Source organism: Capra hircus, chromosome 1, assembly GCF_001704415.2.
Source record: "Capra hircus breed San Clemente chromosome 1, ASM170441v1, whole genome shotgun sequence".
NCBI classification, from domain to species: domain Eukaryota; kingdom Metazoa; phylum Chordata; class Mammalia; order Artiodactyla; family Bovidae; genus Capra; species Capra hircus.
In genome coordinates, this window is record NC_030808.1 from 41,425,317 (window position 1) to 41,443,012 (window position 17,696).

The 17,696-nt window shown below is 45.3% G+C and overlaps 1 protein-coding gene across 2 annotated transcripts; it reads right to left on the minus strand.

Annotated features, from left to right (window-relative positions):
- KCNE2 (potassium voltage-gated channel subfamily E regulatory subunit 2) lies at positions 4,760 to 15,560 on the minus strand. 2 transcript variants are annotated; one of them, XM_005674662.2, is made up of 3 exons: positions 15,402 to 15,560; positions 14,309 to 14,398; positions 4,760 to 5,914 (listed from the first exon to the last, which is right to left on the minus strand). In XM_005674662.2, the coding sequence occupies exon 3, from the start codon at positions 5,900 to 5,902 to the stop codon at positions 5,531 to 5,533; it is 372 nt and encodes a 123-aa protein (XP_005674719.1). In that variant the 5' UTR covers positions 5,903 to 5,914; positions 14,309 to 14,398; positions 15,402 to 15,560; the 3' UTR covers positions 4,760 to 5,530. The 2 variants fall into 2 exon arrangements, with proteins under 2 accessions (XP_005674719.1, XP_017912115.1); XM_018056626.1 differs by lacking the exon at positions 14,309 to 14,398.

A 17,696-nucleotide genomic window follows, 5' to 3' on the forward strand; every position in this document is an offset into this window, starting at 1 on the left:
CAGACTTGGCTGGGCCAGGGGCGAACTTCCGGGGTTTGGGCCAGGTGTTTTCGTCCACGCCGGGGGAGGGCGGGGCCACTGGAGGAGGAGGACGGCGGCGGGAGAGCGGGGCGTCGCGGGGCTCATCCCGCTCAGCTGTCTCTCATCCCTGGGTGTTCCTCGCTGTGTGCCGCCGAGGGCAAGAGGGTCCCCAGTTCAGTCGCTCAGTCGTGTCCGACTCTTAGTGACCACATGGACTGCAGCATGCCAGGATTCCCTGTCCATCACCAACTCCCAGAGTTCACTCAAACTCATGTCCATTGAGTCGGTGATGCCATCCAACCAGCTCATCCTCTGTCGTCCTTTTCTCCTCCTGCCCTCAATCTTTCCCAGCATCAGGGTCTTTTCCAATGAGTCAGCTGTTTGCATCAGGTGGCCAAAGTATTGGAGTTTCAGCTTCAGCATCAATCCTTCCTATGAATATTCAGCGCTGATTTTCTGTAGAACCGGTTGGATCTCCTTGCAGTCCAAGTGATCTCAAGATGTCTTCTCCAACACCAGTTCAAAAGAATCAATTCTTTGGCCCTCAGTTTTCTTTATAGTCCAACTCTCACATGCATACATGACTACTGGAAAAACCATAGCTTTGACTAGACAGACCTTTGTTGGCCAAGTAAATATGCTGTCTAGGTTTGTCATAGCTTTTCTTCCTAGGAGCAAACATCTTTTAATTTCATGGCTGCAGTCCCCATCTGCAGTGATTGTGGAGCCCCCCAAAATAAAGTCTGTTACTGTTTCCACTGCTTCCCCATCTATTTGCCATGAAGTGATGGGACTGGATGCCATGATCTTATTTTTCTGAAAGTGAAAGTGAAGTCTCTCCATCGTGTCCAACTCTTTGCAACCCCATGGACTGTAGCCTGCCAGGATCCTCTGTCCTCACTCCAGCCAAGAATACTGGAGTGGGTTGCCATGTCCTTCTCCAGGAGATCTTTCCAACCCAGGGATTGAACGCAGGTCTCCCTCATTGTAGGCAAGACATTTTACCATCTGAGCCACCAGGGAATGTTGAGCTTTAAGCTAACTTTTGCACTCTCCTCTTTCACTTTTATAAGAGGCTCTTTAGTTCTTCTTCACTTTCTGCTTTAAGTGTGGTGTCATCTACATATCTGAGGTTATTCATATTTTTCCTGGCAATCTTGATTACAGCTTTTGCTTCATCCAGTCCAGTATTTCTCATGATATACTCTGCATGTAAGTTAAATAAGCAGGGGGACAATGTACAGCCTTGACATACTTTCCTGATTTGGAACCAGTCTGTTGTTGAAACCAGTCTGATGTGGGTCCTCAGCAGTTTCCAAATTTAGCCTTTATCTTCTCTGCCAAAATTGCATTCCTTTTCCTTTGGGATAGTGGTAGGGTGACCGTTACTAGGTTCCCAGGTTCCTTCATTCAACAAGCGCCTAGTAAACCAGAGTGGAATTTGAGCCCACTTCCAAGCGAGGGTGCAAAGTGGACACCCAAAATTCCAGGGTAACAACAGGGAAGTTCACCCTTTTTTGGTTGAGGAAACTGAGGCAGGGGGAGATTAAGTGGTTGATTCAAGGAAATGTGTGAATTGGAGTGGCAAAATTGATATTTGAACCCAGTCTCGTGGAATCCCGTTGGGAGTGCAGAGGAAAGGACAAACTGAGGGACTGGGGAGTAGGGGGTTAGTTCTGTCAACAAGTTCTGCCAAGTTTTCCTGGAGAGAGTAACAAAAATAGCTTTGCTCTAAGCACTTTGCAGCTATTGTCTAATAAAAGTCTTACAAGCCTATAAAAGACATGGTATGACTATAACCATATCACAGATGGAGAAACGGAGACACAAACTGATTAAACTGTTCAGGGTTTTAAAGCCGGCAAGTGCCAGAGCTGGGACCTGAATCTGGGTAATCTGGACCTCGACTATCAGGGCAGCCACTGCCATGGGTTCCTTTTCAAATGGCTTCTGAGCTCTGCTGTAAAAAGTGAATGGGACTCAGTTTATATGGATCAACCGGAAAGAACTCTAAAAGCAGACAGGTGGGAAAGAAAACCAGCAACTTTTTGGAACTGGCGTTTTTTTAGTTGCCAGGTTGAATGTGGCAAGGCTGGGTTCAGTGGGAATTGATGCTGGAGTGACAAAGTGGAGCAGGTACCAGCAGCTGTAGACCTGAAATGCTGGTAAATATTGGGCATTTCTCCTATTCCCCCAAAGTGAAGTTGGCTGCTAACCATCTGTGTTGGCTCCAATATACTTTAGGTGATCATAATAAAACGCACTTAATTAATAAAATGTACTTAACCTAGCTATTTCCCCCCTTAATTTGTTTTTCTGTGTCAAAGATAAACAAAGCTTGACATCAGTTGAAGTGTAAAGGATGGACTTTATTCAGTAACGATCACAATAGGGAAGACAACCCAGCATGAACCAAGCTCGGTTTGTACAGAGGTAACTGAACATTTTAAAAGGAGAAGGAGGGGGACTTCCCTGATCTGATCTCTGGACCAGAAACTAGGATCTCACTTGCCTTTGGGGAACTGAGCCCACGTGCTGCAGTAAGAGGAGTCTGTGTGCCTCAACAAAGACCCAGCGCAGCCAAAATTAAAAATATATATATAAGAAGGGGTTGGACAGCAGCTACTTGAGCAGAGTCTGGTGGAAATTTATAAAAAGTGAAGGGGACTGGGTCAACCACGCCTGAGTCTGTCAATAGACACTTACCTGGAGGAGAAACAAAGTTCAGCCTTTATGACTGGAGGCAGTGGTGCAAGTTAAAGCTGTTACCTCCTTGAATGCTAGCAAATCAGAGACAAGGCAGTCTGGGTGGTAAATGATTTATACCTCAAAGGAGGAGAAAAAGGATTTATAATCGAAAGCTTTCTAAAGTAAATGCTCTAGCAGGGATTCAGGGCTGATTTGTCTACCACCAGGTTTTGGCCTGAACAAATAGTACATTCTCCTGGCTCCTCCTCAAGTTTTCCTAGGCAGGTACCTTAAAGCAGGCCAGGATCTCCTTAGGGATGCAGGTAGTGTTTGTTCAAGTCTCTTAGTGTGGGGAGGTAGATGGTATCTTTTGTGCCAAGAATCTGCAAGGTTTTTAGGCCACGGTTGAAGTCAGTTCAAGAAGAGGGTTCAAAGGAGCCTGACCAGGGTTTGGTCAAGGAGGTAAATTTGGTCAGTCAGTAGAAACCTTGGATTCCTGTCTGGATCCAGACCCAAAGCTGAGATTTTGTTGCCCGAGTTGCTGCTCTGGTTGTTCAGTCGCTCAGGCATGTCCAACTCTCTGTGACCCCATGGACTGCAGCACGCCAGGCTTCCCTGCCCTTCACTACTTCCTGGAGTTTGCTCAAACTCATGTCCATTGAATCAGTGATGCTATCCATCTGCTGCTCTGGGCACGTTGATTAAAATGTTCTGGAAACTTCCCTGACAGTCCAGTGGTTAAGAATATGCCTTCCAAACTACTCTCTTCTTTTGTAAATGTTTAACAATTTTTCATAATAAAACTAAAAAAGAGAAAGAATCTCCCTTCCAATGAGGGGACATGGATTTGATTGGGGAACTGGTCAGGGAACTAAGATCCCACATGCCGCAGGGCAACTAAGCTTGCATGCCACAACTAAGACTGAATGCAACCAAAATAAATAAGCAAATAAATTAATTTAAAAAATTTCTGTGTGGTTCAGCATTTCTGGGTTCCTCATCTAAGGAGAGAAACTACTCTTGCCATAAATGCTCTTGGAATATGGGTGGATTTCCTCAACAGTGTATTTAATGCTTCTGTTAGCACAATCGCATGCTTGTTATTAGGAAACAGACCTACTGTATTTCACTCTAAAGAGACAAATGTTGTAATCCATATAAGATGCTGAAGAAGGACTCCTCTTTTCAATTTTGTCTCAGTGCTCTGAGACTTGAGGCTTTGTTCACAATGCCCTGTCTCTGCTGAGTAGACGGGGAGCTGGGGAAGGAGCAGAGTATAAGCAAGGGGGCATGAACTTCATGAGGCTACACCCCATATATCTGTCTTGCTGTTGACTTTCCCCTCTCAGCTGCTCTCTGGACCTTAACCCGAGTTAGGCAGGCCCTCTGTCCTGGCTCCTCCCACTTTGTGTTGGTCTCCATTATAACCCTGTCATTGTTATATCATCAGGATGTTCTGACTCCCTCTCTGTGTCTGCCTCCCTCTCTGCTGAGTGAGTTTCTCCAGCTCAGGGAATCACATTCATCTGTATACTCCTGGTCTGGGCCATTGACCCAGAAAATGAAAGTGAAAGTTGCTCAGTCATATCCGACTCTTTGTGACCCCATGTACTATACAACCCATGGAATTCTCCAGGCAAGAATACTGGAGTGGGTAGCCTTTCCCTTCTCCAGGGGATCTTTCCAACCCAGGGATTGAACGCAGTTCTCCTGCATGGCAGGCAGATTCTTTACCAGCTGAGCCACAAGGGAAGCCATTGACCCAAGTAGACAGATAATAAATGGTACTTGATTGAATTAAGGAATGAAGTCACCTAATCTGTGAACTGGAGTTGCCTATCCATAAATGATACGGTCTGACAAGGATTCTGTGGTCTCCAAGGTGCCCTTTGGCCCTGACATTCTATAATATCATGACCCCCATGGTCAAAATATTAAATAGTTACCGTCTAACTCTTCAATAGACCTCAGCAATTCAGCCACTTTCCATACATTCATGAAAATAGATTTCTTGAAACATAAAATAAGTAATTGTAACCAAGAAAATAAATTGAGTGAAAAGAATGAGTGGTTTATTAGGCAGCGTTTTCACATTATTTTTTTTCTATAATAACAAGAACTTTTAGGTTAGTCTTCTGTAAAATTTAAAATGTTAATTAAAAATATCTTTTTGTTATACTAGGTAGTTCCTAAAGATTCTATTTATCTGGTGTGGACTCTGCCTTATGAAATGTTGGTTCTGTCTTCCGACTTCCAAATAAGCTCAATGCCAAGGAAGCAATACACATAAAGGAAACCTGTGGTTCTGTTCATTTGTCACTTCAGACTCTATATTCATGAATTAATAAATAAATGCTCCTACTTCAATCTAGTGAGCAAGTGATAGATTTTTGAACCTCCATTTCTGAATAATACACCTTGGCTACTTATAAATTGAATCAGTCAAACATACAGAATAATATTTCACAAGGGAGACTATTCAATGATTTGTTAATTTCTCCTTTCTATCCCCACTGCCACTGCCCAGGCACATTACTTCAAATTTGGTTTTATTTTCATTATTGACATTGATTAAAATGATACTGACATTGCACAGAAAGGAAAAGAGGTCTTTGACATAAATTATTGCTCCACAGAGCAAATGTGAAGCATGAGCTTGAAATGTCCTCTTAGCTGATCAACTACGGGATCTCGATGAAAATTATCAACAGAGAGTGAGGAACTTAGTGTCTTCGAAGCATGACAACCTGGGTTGACTCCATAGAACCAGCATCTCTTCCTATTTGCGTATCAGACGTTGACTCCATGCCTCCACCTCTGATCAAGGAGACGTCGTGAGCGCCGCTGCACCTGTGTTCTCATGGATGGTGGCCCTTGATTCTTCTAGGTTCACAATTTGACTTCTGTACTTCCCTTGCCAGTCCTCCACGATGTACTGGTGGTATGGGTCATTGGAGTGCTCTCGTCTCTTGGATTTCACTGTGCTCACCAGGATGGCTACAATGATGAAAGAGAACATTCCAATCATCACCATAAGGTACAAGATGACATAGTAGAAGTTCTCAGCATCAACCTTGGCTTGCAGGGCCTCTTGCTCAACCGTTGTGTTCCTGCGCCAGTTTTCCATGTAAGTGATAAAAACCCTTTTGAAGACATATTCCAGTGTCTGTGTCAGATTGGATAGAGTTGGCATATTTCCGTCCTGCTGCAATTTAAATAAAATAGGTGAACAAGTTTAAGAAAATGAATTCTTTCTCTATTTGGCTGCCTTAAGGAATGGAGGGAGGGGCAGACAAGGTTGTGGGGGGGTAGTAATATTATTTCTTCTTTACATGGCTGGTGATTAAGTGCATATTTTATTATTCTTTAAATTTTGCATGTTTTATGCAGCAGTTTTTCATGCACAGTATCAGACCACCTGACCTGCCTCTTGAGAAATCTGTATGCAGGTCAGGAAGCAACAGTTAGAACTGGACATGGAACAACAGACTAGTTCCAAATAGGAAAAGGAGTACGTCAAGGCTGTATATTGTCACCCTGCTTATTTAGCTTCTATGCAGAGTACACCAGGAGAAACGCTGGACTGGAAGAAACACAAGCTGGAATCAAGATTGTCGGGAGAAATATCAATAACCTCAGATATGCAGATGACACCACCCTTATGGCAGAAAGTGAAGAGGAACTAAAAAGCCTCTTGATGAAAGTGAAAGAGGAGAGCGAAAAAGTTGGCTTAAAGCTCAACATTCAGAAAATGAAGATCATGGCATCTGGTCCCATCACTTCATGGGAAATAGATGGGGAAACAGTGGAAACAGTGTCAGATTTTATTTCTGGGGGCTCCAAAATCCCTGCAGATGGTGATTGCAGCCATGAAATGAAAAAACACTTACTGCTTGGAAGAAAAGTTATGACCAACCTAGTTAGCATATTCAAAAGCAGAGACATTACTTTGCCAACATAGTCTAGTCAAGGCTATGGTTTTTCCTGTGGTCATGTATGGATGTGAGCGTTGGACTGTGAAGAAAGCTGAGCACTGAAGAAATGATGCTTTTGAATTGTGGTGTTGGAGAAGACTCTTGACAGTCCCTTGGACTGCAAGGAGATCAGCCCTGGGATTTCTTTGGAGGGAATGATGCTAAAGCTGAAACTCCAGTACTTTGGCCACCACATGGGAAGAGTTGACTCATTGGAAAAGACTCTGATGCTGGGAGGGATTGGGGGCAGGAGGAGAAGGGGACGACAGAGGATGAGATGGCTGGATGGCATTACTGACTCAATGGACGTGAGTCTGAGTGAACTCTGGGAGTTGGTGATGGACAGGGAGGCCTGGCGTGCTGCGATTCATGGGGTCGCAAAGAGTCGAACACGACTGAGCGACTGAACTGAACTGAACTGAACTGAATTGACTGATCTTACAATAAAAGTATCATAAGCACATAATAGTTACAGAGCACATAAAACTATATGTATTATGTTTGCATATTATTTACATTTGCATATGTAAATAATATATGTAGAAGAAAATGAAAAAAGCCTGGAAATAAATAAGCCTAAAGTGTTAACATGGATGGTATTCTCAGATTTTTTTTTCTTCCTTATATTTTTATTACCTTCAAATTTTTCGTCAATTCCCTTTGATCCATTACTTTGTTTCTAAATAGTTGGGTCACCTCACAATAGCTAGCACAACGCCTTATTCATAATAGATATTCCACAGACATTAGCTGAAGGAAGCAATGACTGATGTATGTTCTGTGTTCTTAGAGAATTATGGGGCAGAAGTTTGCAAGGGCCATGGACAGACATTATGATGCCCTCTGTTTCCTATGTGCAGGCTGTGATTTAGTCCAGGTATCCCTAAGGTATGAGTATGTCCTTCCGTATTTGAAAGAAGCACTTTTGTTAAGTGATACAAAAGAACAACTTGAGAGATCACTCATATTTCGCAACTCCATCCTTGTCCCCACTGCCCGGCCACCAGCGTCTCTCACCTGGCGGACACAGTGCAATGTGATACAACCCTCCCTAAAACCGCCTCCCCGAGGTCACATCTGCCTATCTCTGCCCAGTCAATGTGCTCTTTTTAAGAGGAAAATGGGAGCATATTGTTCCCTTGTTTTGAAAACATGCAATACCTTCCTGTTGTTCTCAAAGTAAAATCCTCCTTCCTGGCCTGGCCAGGCCAGCCCCTAACCACATCCCCAATTATTCTTCCCTTGTGGCAGCTGGTCTTACTGGCCTGGCCTGCTTCTTCCAGGCCAGTATACATTGTTCTGCATCAGGACATTTGCACATTCTATTCCCTCAGCCTGGAATACTTTTCCCCATCTCTTCCCTCTGCTACCTCCTCAACCTCTGGGGCCCAGCCTAGCTGCTGCTTCTGAGAAAATATCCCTGGTCCTGCTCTCAGCCATTCTCCCCGCCCCCAGTTCTCTCCAATGGTGTCTTTTGTTGTTGTTGTTTTAGTTGCTAAGTCAGGTCCAACTCTTTTGTGACTCCATGGAGCCTGCCCGGCTCCTCTGTCCTTGGGATTCTCCAGGGAAGAATACTGGAGTGGGTTACCACTTCCTTCTCCAGGGGATCTTCCCAACCCAGGTATCGAACCCGCATCTCCTGCATTAGCAGACTACTTCTTCAGCACTGAGCCACCAGGTAAGCCCAGTGTCTTTGTACTTCTCTTCCAAGCGCTCTCTCCAATGTGTGGTAGTTACGTGTATACGTCACTCTGTGTATGTGTGTGATTATTGGCTTGTGGTCTCATCTTTCCCACCAGTCACCATGCCTCTGAGGGCAGGGCTCGCATCGCCTCTGTTTACCCTGGTTTAGTGAACATTGGCACAGAGCCTGGCACGCACTGGGCGCACAATGGATATTTGATGAATAAATGAATGTGCCAGGTATGTGCCGGCACTGGAAATGCAGCAAGAGCAAATATGAGAATTCTACCTGTGGAGCCTGAATGTTGTGGGAGAGATGGAAACAAAGGAGCATGCAAGGTGCAAAGTGTTGTAACAGGTGTGAACAGAGCGGGTCAAAGAGAAATTTAACAAAGACATGAGACGGCCCTGAGGTACTCGCCATGCACAGTCTGTGGGGTCCCAAAGAGCTGGACTTGGCTGAGCGACTGAACAGCAACTCGCCAAGCACATTTTCCAAGCAACGTGACAGAGGCATGCTTGTCCCCCTTAAAATAGCAGTTCACTGTTTAAGAGCATAGCTGGATTGACTTTAACTGGACTCAAGACATCATCTTCACTAGCTTCTTCAGCCTTGAAGAGCCCAGGTCTACTCATCTGGGGGACCTCACATGTGTCTCATGCATCAACAGACCACCAGCCCTTCCCGTGTTCTCCAGGGCTCACCTCACAAATGTGATGGAGCCCAACCGCTCCACCCACCGGTGTTCTCACCCTCTGGTCCTTCCAACCCTTTCCCACAGCTTCAGCCAATAAAGAAAACTGATTTCCCTGTGTATACATCCCCCGCCACACCCTCTATAGAGAATTCAGTTTCCTTCAGTTAAGTCAAATAGAAAAATGGTTGGAACATAGAGACACTGGGGGGAAAAAATCAGCAAAACAAACAAAAATCCCAGAAGAGCTAAGTTTACGAAATAAAAAGGCTGGTTGGTGGGTGATGAGAGATGTTTAGTCTGGGAGAAGACCCTGAGCGACTGTGGAGTAGGACACAACTGCGAAGGGGAAGATGGGACCTCTTCTAGACAGAGAACTGGATCCCCTTCATGTTTTGTGGTTGTGTGTGTGTGTGTGTGTGTGTGTGTGTGTGTGTGTGTGTTTTCTGTCGAGATGAACTATCCTAGTTGTTTCTACTCACTGAAGTGCTGTTCTGTGATGTGGCTCCAGCATGCCCTGGGCCACCTGAGGCCCACCTTGGAGGCCCACGTAGGATCTGGGTTCCCCCAGAGAGGTGGTCACATTACAAGCTCCTCCATGCACTGAGCTCTTTGGCCTACCCACCTTCCATGAGTCTCCTATGTGGGCTGTCTCTGTGTCTATAGTTCCTATCTCCTCCAGGTGGAGGCAGTAGAGTCCCAGCGCCACATGGAAGGGATGGTAGAGTTGGTCATGCTCACTGCCAACACTGTTCTGTCAATGTTTTCATCAAAGCAACTCCTAAGCCCTTCACTACCTATGAACACTCCAGGCCAGAGCCTGACTCATAAGAAGAGTTCAGTCATTAGCCCCCTGTTCCTTCAGGGCTCCGAGGGAACATAGTGGTCACAGGAGAGGTGTGTTTTGATGTTTAGCAAGGCCATCCAGGATGGGGTGCCTCAAGGGAAGCCCCAGTTGTTCATGTTGGAATGAGGATAGGGCGCTTTGAATCTTGAGGGGAGGGTCACTGCAGAGGAAGGAAGAAATACAGCTCCACTAGAGGAGGGAGTCGGAGAAGGCGATGGCAGCCCACTCCAGCACTCTTGCCTGGGAAATCCCATGGACGGAGGAGCCTCATAGGCTACAGTCCCTGGGGTCGCTGAGTCGGACATGACTGAGGGACTTCACTTTTCACTTTCATGCATTGGAGAAGGAAATGGCAACCCACTCCAGTGTTCTTGCCTGGAGAGTCCCAGGGACGGGGGAGCCTGGTGGGCTGCCGTCTATGGGGTCGCACAGAGTCGGACACGACTGATGCGACTTAGCAGCAGCAGCAGCCACAGAGGAGGGAGCTGAGTGTCTCCAGATTCACACATTTTATTTTGTTTTGTTTTTCTAAGACGTATTTAGTCTGGGGCTGTGGTGGGTCTTTGCGGCTGCACATGACTTTCCCTAGCTGCGATGAGTGGGGGCTGCCCTTCAGTGCGATGCTCAGGCTGCTACTGCAGGGGCTTCTCTTGTTGCAGAGCATGGGCTCAAGGCGAATGCGCTGCAGTCTCTGCAGTATGTGGGCTCAGTGGTTTCACCTTGTGGGCTCTAGAGCGCTGGCTCAGTAAGTTGTGGCCGATGGGCTTTAGTTGCTCCACAGCATGTGGGATCTTCTTGGACCAGGGATCAAACCGGTGTCCCTTGCATTGCAAGATGGATTCTTAACCACTGGACCACCAGGAAAGGCCAAGATTCACACATGGTGAAAGGTGGTTTGCTCTTGTCGTTTCAGGAACCTATGTCAGTGGTCACCCCAACACAAGTGTTTCCCTAAGCTCCTGGTCATGTTTACTTGCTTGCTTAGTTTCAATTTACTGTTTATTTGTGCTATTCACAGGATGATCAAAACCTCTCTAAAATGTAGACAGTTACTTCCTTCTCCAGGGGGCAGTGATCAAGACCATCCCCAATAAAAGAAATGCAAAAAGGCAAAATGGTTGTCTGAGGAGGCCTTACAAATAGCTGTGAAAAGAAGAGAAGTGAAAGGCAAAAGAGAAAATGAAAGATATACACATTTAAATGCAGAGTTCCAAAGAACAGCAAGGAGAGATAAGAAAGCCTTCTTCAGTGATCAATGCAAAGAAACAGAGGAAAACAATACGATGGGTAAGACTAGAGATCTCGTCAAGAAAATTAGAGATATCAAGGGAACATTGCATGCAAAGATGGGCTCAATAAAGGTATGGAAATGGTATGGACCTAACAGAAGCAGAAGATATTAAGAAGAGGTGGCAAGAAGACACAGAAGAACTAGGAGAAAAAAAGATCTTCACGACCCAGATAATCATGATGGTGCGATCACTCACCTAGAGCCAGACATCCTGAAATTCAAAGTCAAAAGTGGGCCTTAGGAAGCATCACTACGAACAAAGCTAGTGGAGGTGATGGAATTCCAGTGGAGCTATTTCAAATGCTGAAAGATGATGCTGTGAAAGTGCTGCACTCAATATGTCTGCAAATTTGGAAAACTCAGCAATGGCCACAGGACTGGAAAAGTCAGTTTTCATTCCAATCCCAAAGAAAGGCAATGCAAAAGAATGCTCAAATTACTGCACAATTGCACTCATCTCACACATTAGCAAAGTAATCCTCAGAATTCTCCAAGCCAGGCTTTCACAGTACATGAACTGAGAACTTCCAGATGTTTAAGCTGTATTTAGAAAAGGCAGAAGAACCAGAGATCAAATTGCCAACATTTGTTGGAACATCGAAAAAGCAAGAGAGTTCCAGAAAAATATCTATTTCTGCTTTATTGACTATGCCAAAGCCTTTGACTTTGTGGATCACAATAAACTGTGGAAAATTCTTCAAGAGTGGGAATACTAGACCACCTGACCTGCCTCTTGATACATCTGTATGCAGGTCAAGAAGCAACAGTTAGAACTGGACATGGAACAACAGACTGGTTCCAAATAGGAAAAGGAATACATCAAGGCTGTATATTGTTACCTTGCTTATTTAACTTATATGAAGAGTACATCAGGAGAAATGCTGGACTGGATGAAGCACAAGCTGGAATCAAGATTGCCAGGAGAAATATCAATAACCTCAGATACACATATGACACCACCCTTATGGCTGAAAGTGAAGAAGAACTAAAGCGCATCTTGATGAAAGTGAAAGAAGAGAGTGAAAAAGTTGGCTTAAAGCTCAACATTCAGAAAACTAAGATCATGGCATCCAGTCCCATCACTTCATGGGAAATACATGGGGAAACAGTGACAGACTTTATTTTTTTGGGCTCCAAAATCTCTGCAGATGGTGACTGCAGCCATGAAATTAAAAGATGCTCCTTGGAAGAAAAGCTATGACCAACCTAGACAGCATATTATAAAGCAGACACATTACTTGGCCAACAAAGGTCTGTCTAGTCAAGGCTATGGGTTTTCCTGTGGTCATGTATGGATGTAAGAGTTGAACCATAAAGAAAGCTGAGTGCCAAAGAATTGATACTTTTGAACTATGGTGTTGGAGAAGACATCTTGAGAGTCCCTTGGGCTGCAAAGAGATCCAACCAGTCCATCCTAAAGGAAATCAGTCCTGAATATTCATTGGAAGGACTGATGTTGAAGCTGAAACTCCAATACTTTAGCCACCTGATGCAAAGAGCTGACTCATTGGAAAAGACCCTGATGCTGGGAAAGATTGAGGGCAGGAGGAGAAGAGAATGACAGAGGATGAGCTGGTTGGATGGCATCACCGCCGCGATGGAGATGAGTTTGGGTAAACTCCGGGAGTTGGTGATGGACAGGGAGGCCTGGCGTGCTGCAGTCCACGGGGCTGCAAAGAGTCAGACATGGCTAAGCAACTGAACTGAATTGAACCTGTTTTACAAACGAGGAAACTGATGTTTAGAGAATGAATCCTTTGATTCCAAAAGACATGAGAGCAGAGCTGCTGGAGGGCAGGGATCGTTATATGCATCTCTGAATCCCGGGACCTGCACAGGGGTTGTTGGGTGAAGTGAAAGTCAATCATGTCCAACTCTTGGCGACTCCGTGGACTGTAGCCCGCCAGGCTCCACTGCCCGTGGCATTCTCCAGACAAGAATACTGCAGTGGGTTGCTATGCCCTTCTCCAAGGAATCTTCCCAACCAGGGATGAACGCAGGTCTCCTGCATTGCAGGCACATTCTTTATCATGTGAGCCCCCAGGGAAGCCCTGGTTTGGTGGGGAGCTGACTTTTATTACTGGTTTGTTGAATGAATGAACATTCCTACCCTGTGTTCTGCAGATTTCAACTGGAAACTACAACAGTTATTCTTAACTTATTTGTGGGAGGGGAGGGATAGGGAAGGTCCCCAGATTCCTTGAAAAACAATTGAAAAATACGACTATTTTCCCCCAGAAAAGTATATGTATGCAGATACGAAGCTCTACATTCACTTTTGGGGGACTCCTGGGCCCCCGAAACCCAACAAAGAATCTCTGCCACAAAGTATCTTTGAAATGAAGGAGTTCAGAGATCCCCTGGAGTTGGCTTTGTTTCTGGGTGTGGATGAAGCTGCATTGACTGCCTCTTAGAGCTAATACTACTGATTATTTGTTCAGCTCTTTTATATGGACAGAGGCCATTGACAAGCAGATCAGGAAGTGCTTTTTAAGCACAGAGCTGGAAAGGGCCTCTGGGAAAAAAATACCTCAGTGCTGACCCCTGGCCAGACCGACAAATTTAAGGCCAAGGAGTATTCACTATTCAGAAGCTGTTGCATAAGACATGGCTGGGCAACTCATCATCTGTCCCATACTCACAGGCAAAAACCAAATCATGGCGTGTGAAAGCTGTTTCACTGATGGACATTCTGCTGAAGCAAACAGATTAACATCTCTGATACCCAGAATAACTATTTAACTGATAGACATTGACCGCATTTAGTATGAACAGTTTTTCCTCCTCTAAGTAGAATACCATAATAGGCATTCACCTTAGGAAGGAATGGAGAGGCCACTATTATTTACGTCCTGTTGAACCATTTGAAGTTGCCGTTTACTGAGGTTAAAAATGGTCAAATATTGGCAAGATCATATAATTTAATACAAATGGGTCTACACTATCAGGCATTCTTAATAGATGGTTCTTGCTCAGTCAAATAAAAGGATGGGTCCCTAGAGATTCTTGGGGCTTGCCTGCTGCTTTGGGGAGTAGAGTAACTATAGCCTGAGACAGGCTTGAATCCCCCATCCAAGGTCACAGTGCTGAGTCTCGAAACCCAACTCACCCAGGCTGGCACCCAGCCCCTACTTTGTCCTAGCAGAGGTCACGAAGTCCAGAAACTTTCTGTTTCCATCGCCTGCAACCGGTCAGCTCACTGGGCAAAAAGAAATGAGACCAAGATCCAAGCTTGACTCCACACACATCAGTGGGTTGAGCCCTATCTTCAGGATACATAATAACTCCTAAAACTGTCACACAATGAAAGTGTCAATGGCTTAGTGGTGTCTGACTCTTTGTGACCCCATAGGCTGTAGCCCACTAGGCTCCTCTGTCCATGGGATTTTCCAGGCAAGAATACTGGAGTGGGTTGCCATTCCCTTCTCCAGGGGATCTTCCCGACCCAGGGATTGAGCCCGGGTCTCATACGTCAGGCAGATTCTGTACTGTCTGAGTCACCAGTGGAGCCCCTGTCATAAATGTGCATAATTCATGACAAGGACAAAGGGACACTATGAGGAAAGCAACATGCCCTTGATTCTCAAACCCAAAGCTCTCTTTCCTACAAAGACTGTGGCTCACTAGTATCATCCGGAGCTACAAAAGGCAGCAGTCTTTCCCTTTTGTAATAGGAATAGAAAAAGACGAGTATCTGCATTTACCATGAAACTTCCATTTAGAAAATTAAATATTCAGGGACTTCCCTGGTGGTCCAGTGGCTAAGACTCCACCCTCTCAGTGCAGAGGGCCCACGTTCATTTCCTGATCAGGAAACTAGATCCTACATACGGCAACTAAGACCTGGTGCAATTAGTTAAATAAAATATTTAAAACAATAAAGAAATACACATTCAAAGTGCCCGGGCAAAGGCAACTACAGAAAAAGCAAGTATAGAAAGCCCTACAAAAAGAAGGAGGAAAAAGAGGGAAAGGAAAAGAAGAAAATAGAGGAGGGAGGGGAAGAAGAGAGACAGAAGAGAGAGAGAGCAAAAGGGTGCAGAAAAGGAAGAAGGGAAGAAAGCAAGGAAGGAAAGCAGAAAGGAAGGAAAGGCCAGGTCTTGTACCAGGAAAATCATTCCTTTTATCATTTTCTGGTGAAAAAAAAAATAGCTTTGTTACTTAATTCCTCAAACAATAAAGAATTTTTGATGGCAACTTACCTGTGTGGTGTGTGAGCGGTAGGGAATTCTTTGCTGCACCTTCTTGCTGGCTTGGGGAGCTTCCAGGGTGCTGCATAAATCTGGTCTGTGTGCAGCTTCAGCCTGTAGCCAGCCAAGCCCTCGCTGACTGCCGTCTGCAGTCCTAGATGTTTATGAACCCAAATATTTAATCTAATCTTATGTGGAAAGTCAAATACTGACCAGCAGTTGGGAATTCACCTTGGTGTCTGGAGTGGGTGTGCCTGGGTGGAGTCTGGCCTTGGGCACAAGCTCCCCCGCCTCCAGCCCTGTGATGCCAGCTCCAGTCGGGGTACTGGGAGTCTCCCTCTCCAGGGCAAATGTCAGTGGACAGCACCCTTCCCTGCAGACCTCATGAGGAGGGAATGTGTCCCAGAGAGCTGACATGAATATGGCCATGGGTGGTTGGTGTGGGTTGAGTCTTGAATATTCATCAGAAGGACTGATGCTGAAGCTGAAACCCCACTACTCTGGCCACCTAGTGTGAAGATCTGACTCCTTGGAAAAGACCCTGGTGCTGGGAAAGATTGAAGGGGGGAGGAGACGGGGACGACAGAGGATGAGATAGTTGGATGGCATCACCAACTTGATGGACATGAGTTTGAACAAGCTCCAAGAGTTGGTGATGGACAGGGAGGCCTGGTATGCTGCAGTCCATGGGGTCACAAAGAGTCGGACACGACTGAGCAACTGAACTGAACTGAGGTGAGAAGACGGTCAGTATATTTCAAGGGAGGACTTCCTATTCTGGCCACCTCCTCATAAGCCAAATTTTGTTTAAATACTGTGGGCTTCCCTGGTTGCTCAGCTGGTAAAGAACCTGCCTGCAATGAGGGAGACCTGGGTTCGATCCCTGGGTTGGGAAGATCTCCTGGAGAAGGGAAAGGCTACTCACTCCAGTATTCTGGACTGCAAAATTCCATGGACTATATTGTCCATGGGGTTGCAAAGAGTTGGACACAACTGAGCGACTCTCATTTCACTTCTTTTCACCTCTCTCTGGGAACAATTTCCAAATGAATTATAACAACACTGTTGTCTGGTAAAATAGAAACTGGTCACAAAAGGTGTTATATGGAGGAAATGGAAGCAAGTCTGCAAAGAATACAAAAAACTGAACAAATTCTACTTACTGAATGATCCTTTCTATGGTAGTTGGAGACACTGGAACTGAGCAGAGTGGGACTTAACAGAAGATGACACACGTGAGTACTTACCACGTGCCGGGTTCTTCTCAAATGCTTTTATTGTATCAGCATCATGTGATTGTTTCCACAACCCAGTGTGAAAAGTACTGTGAACTTGACGACTAGGGAATCTGGGCACAGTAAGGTCAACAGGTTGGAATGAAATAGAAGTAGGCCCAGGGACATCCCCCTGGTGGTCCAGGGGTTAAGAATCCACCTTGTAATGGAGGGGACATGAGCTCGATTCCCGATGGTGTAAATTGATTCCATGTGCCACAAAGCAACTAAGCCCTCAAGTCACAACTAGAGAGTCCGTGTTGTTGCTGTTTAGTTGCTAGGTCGTGTCCAACTCTTTGGTGACCCCGTGGACTGTAGCCCGCCAGGCTCCTCTCTCCATGGGATTTTCCAGGCAAGAATATTGGATTGAGTTACCATTTCCTTCTCCAGGGGATCTTTCCAACTCAGGAATCAAAATCACGTCTCCTGAGTCTCCTGCATTGGCAGGCAGATTCTTTACCACTGAGTCACCTGGGAAACTCTGTGGGGCACAAAAAAATGTCTCCCAAGACACAGGAAGATTCTTCATCCCCAAACTGAGGCCCAACACAACCAAATGCATAAATTTTAAAAGTAAGTTTTTGTTTGTTTGTTTTTTAAAGAAGTAGAGTCAGGGTTTGAGTCTGGTTCCTGAATGGCGGCTGCAGAAGTTACACTCCACCAAAGTCACTTGAGAGTCACAGGACTGGTCATTATGCAGTAATGTTCCAGTGTAAAGGAACGTTAACTTTGTTTCATCTTGGATTTTCTCATTAAGCGGTGCTCTGAACAATAAGTTTTGCAGTACTCTGGTTGGCAAGCAGAAGAGGACTGGGGTTTAAAATGACCTACAAAGTACCATAGCCACTTGATGTGAAGAGCTGACTCATTGGAAAATACCCTGATGCTGGGAAAGATAGAAGGCAGGAGGAGACGGGGACCACAGAGGATGAGATGGTTGGATGGCACCATTGACTCAGCGGACATGAGTTTGAGCAAACTCCAGGAGATGGTGGAGGACAGAACAACCTGGCGTGCTACAGTCCATGGGGTC

Bases quoted from the DNA above. Each gene is read 5' to 3' on its own strand.
- KCNE2 (XM_018056626.1), bottom strand. From the start codon at position 5,902: ATGCCAACTCTATCCAATCTGACACAGACACTGGAATATGTCTTCAAA.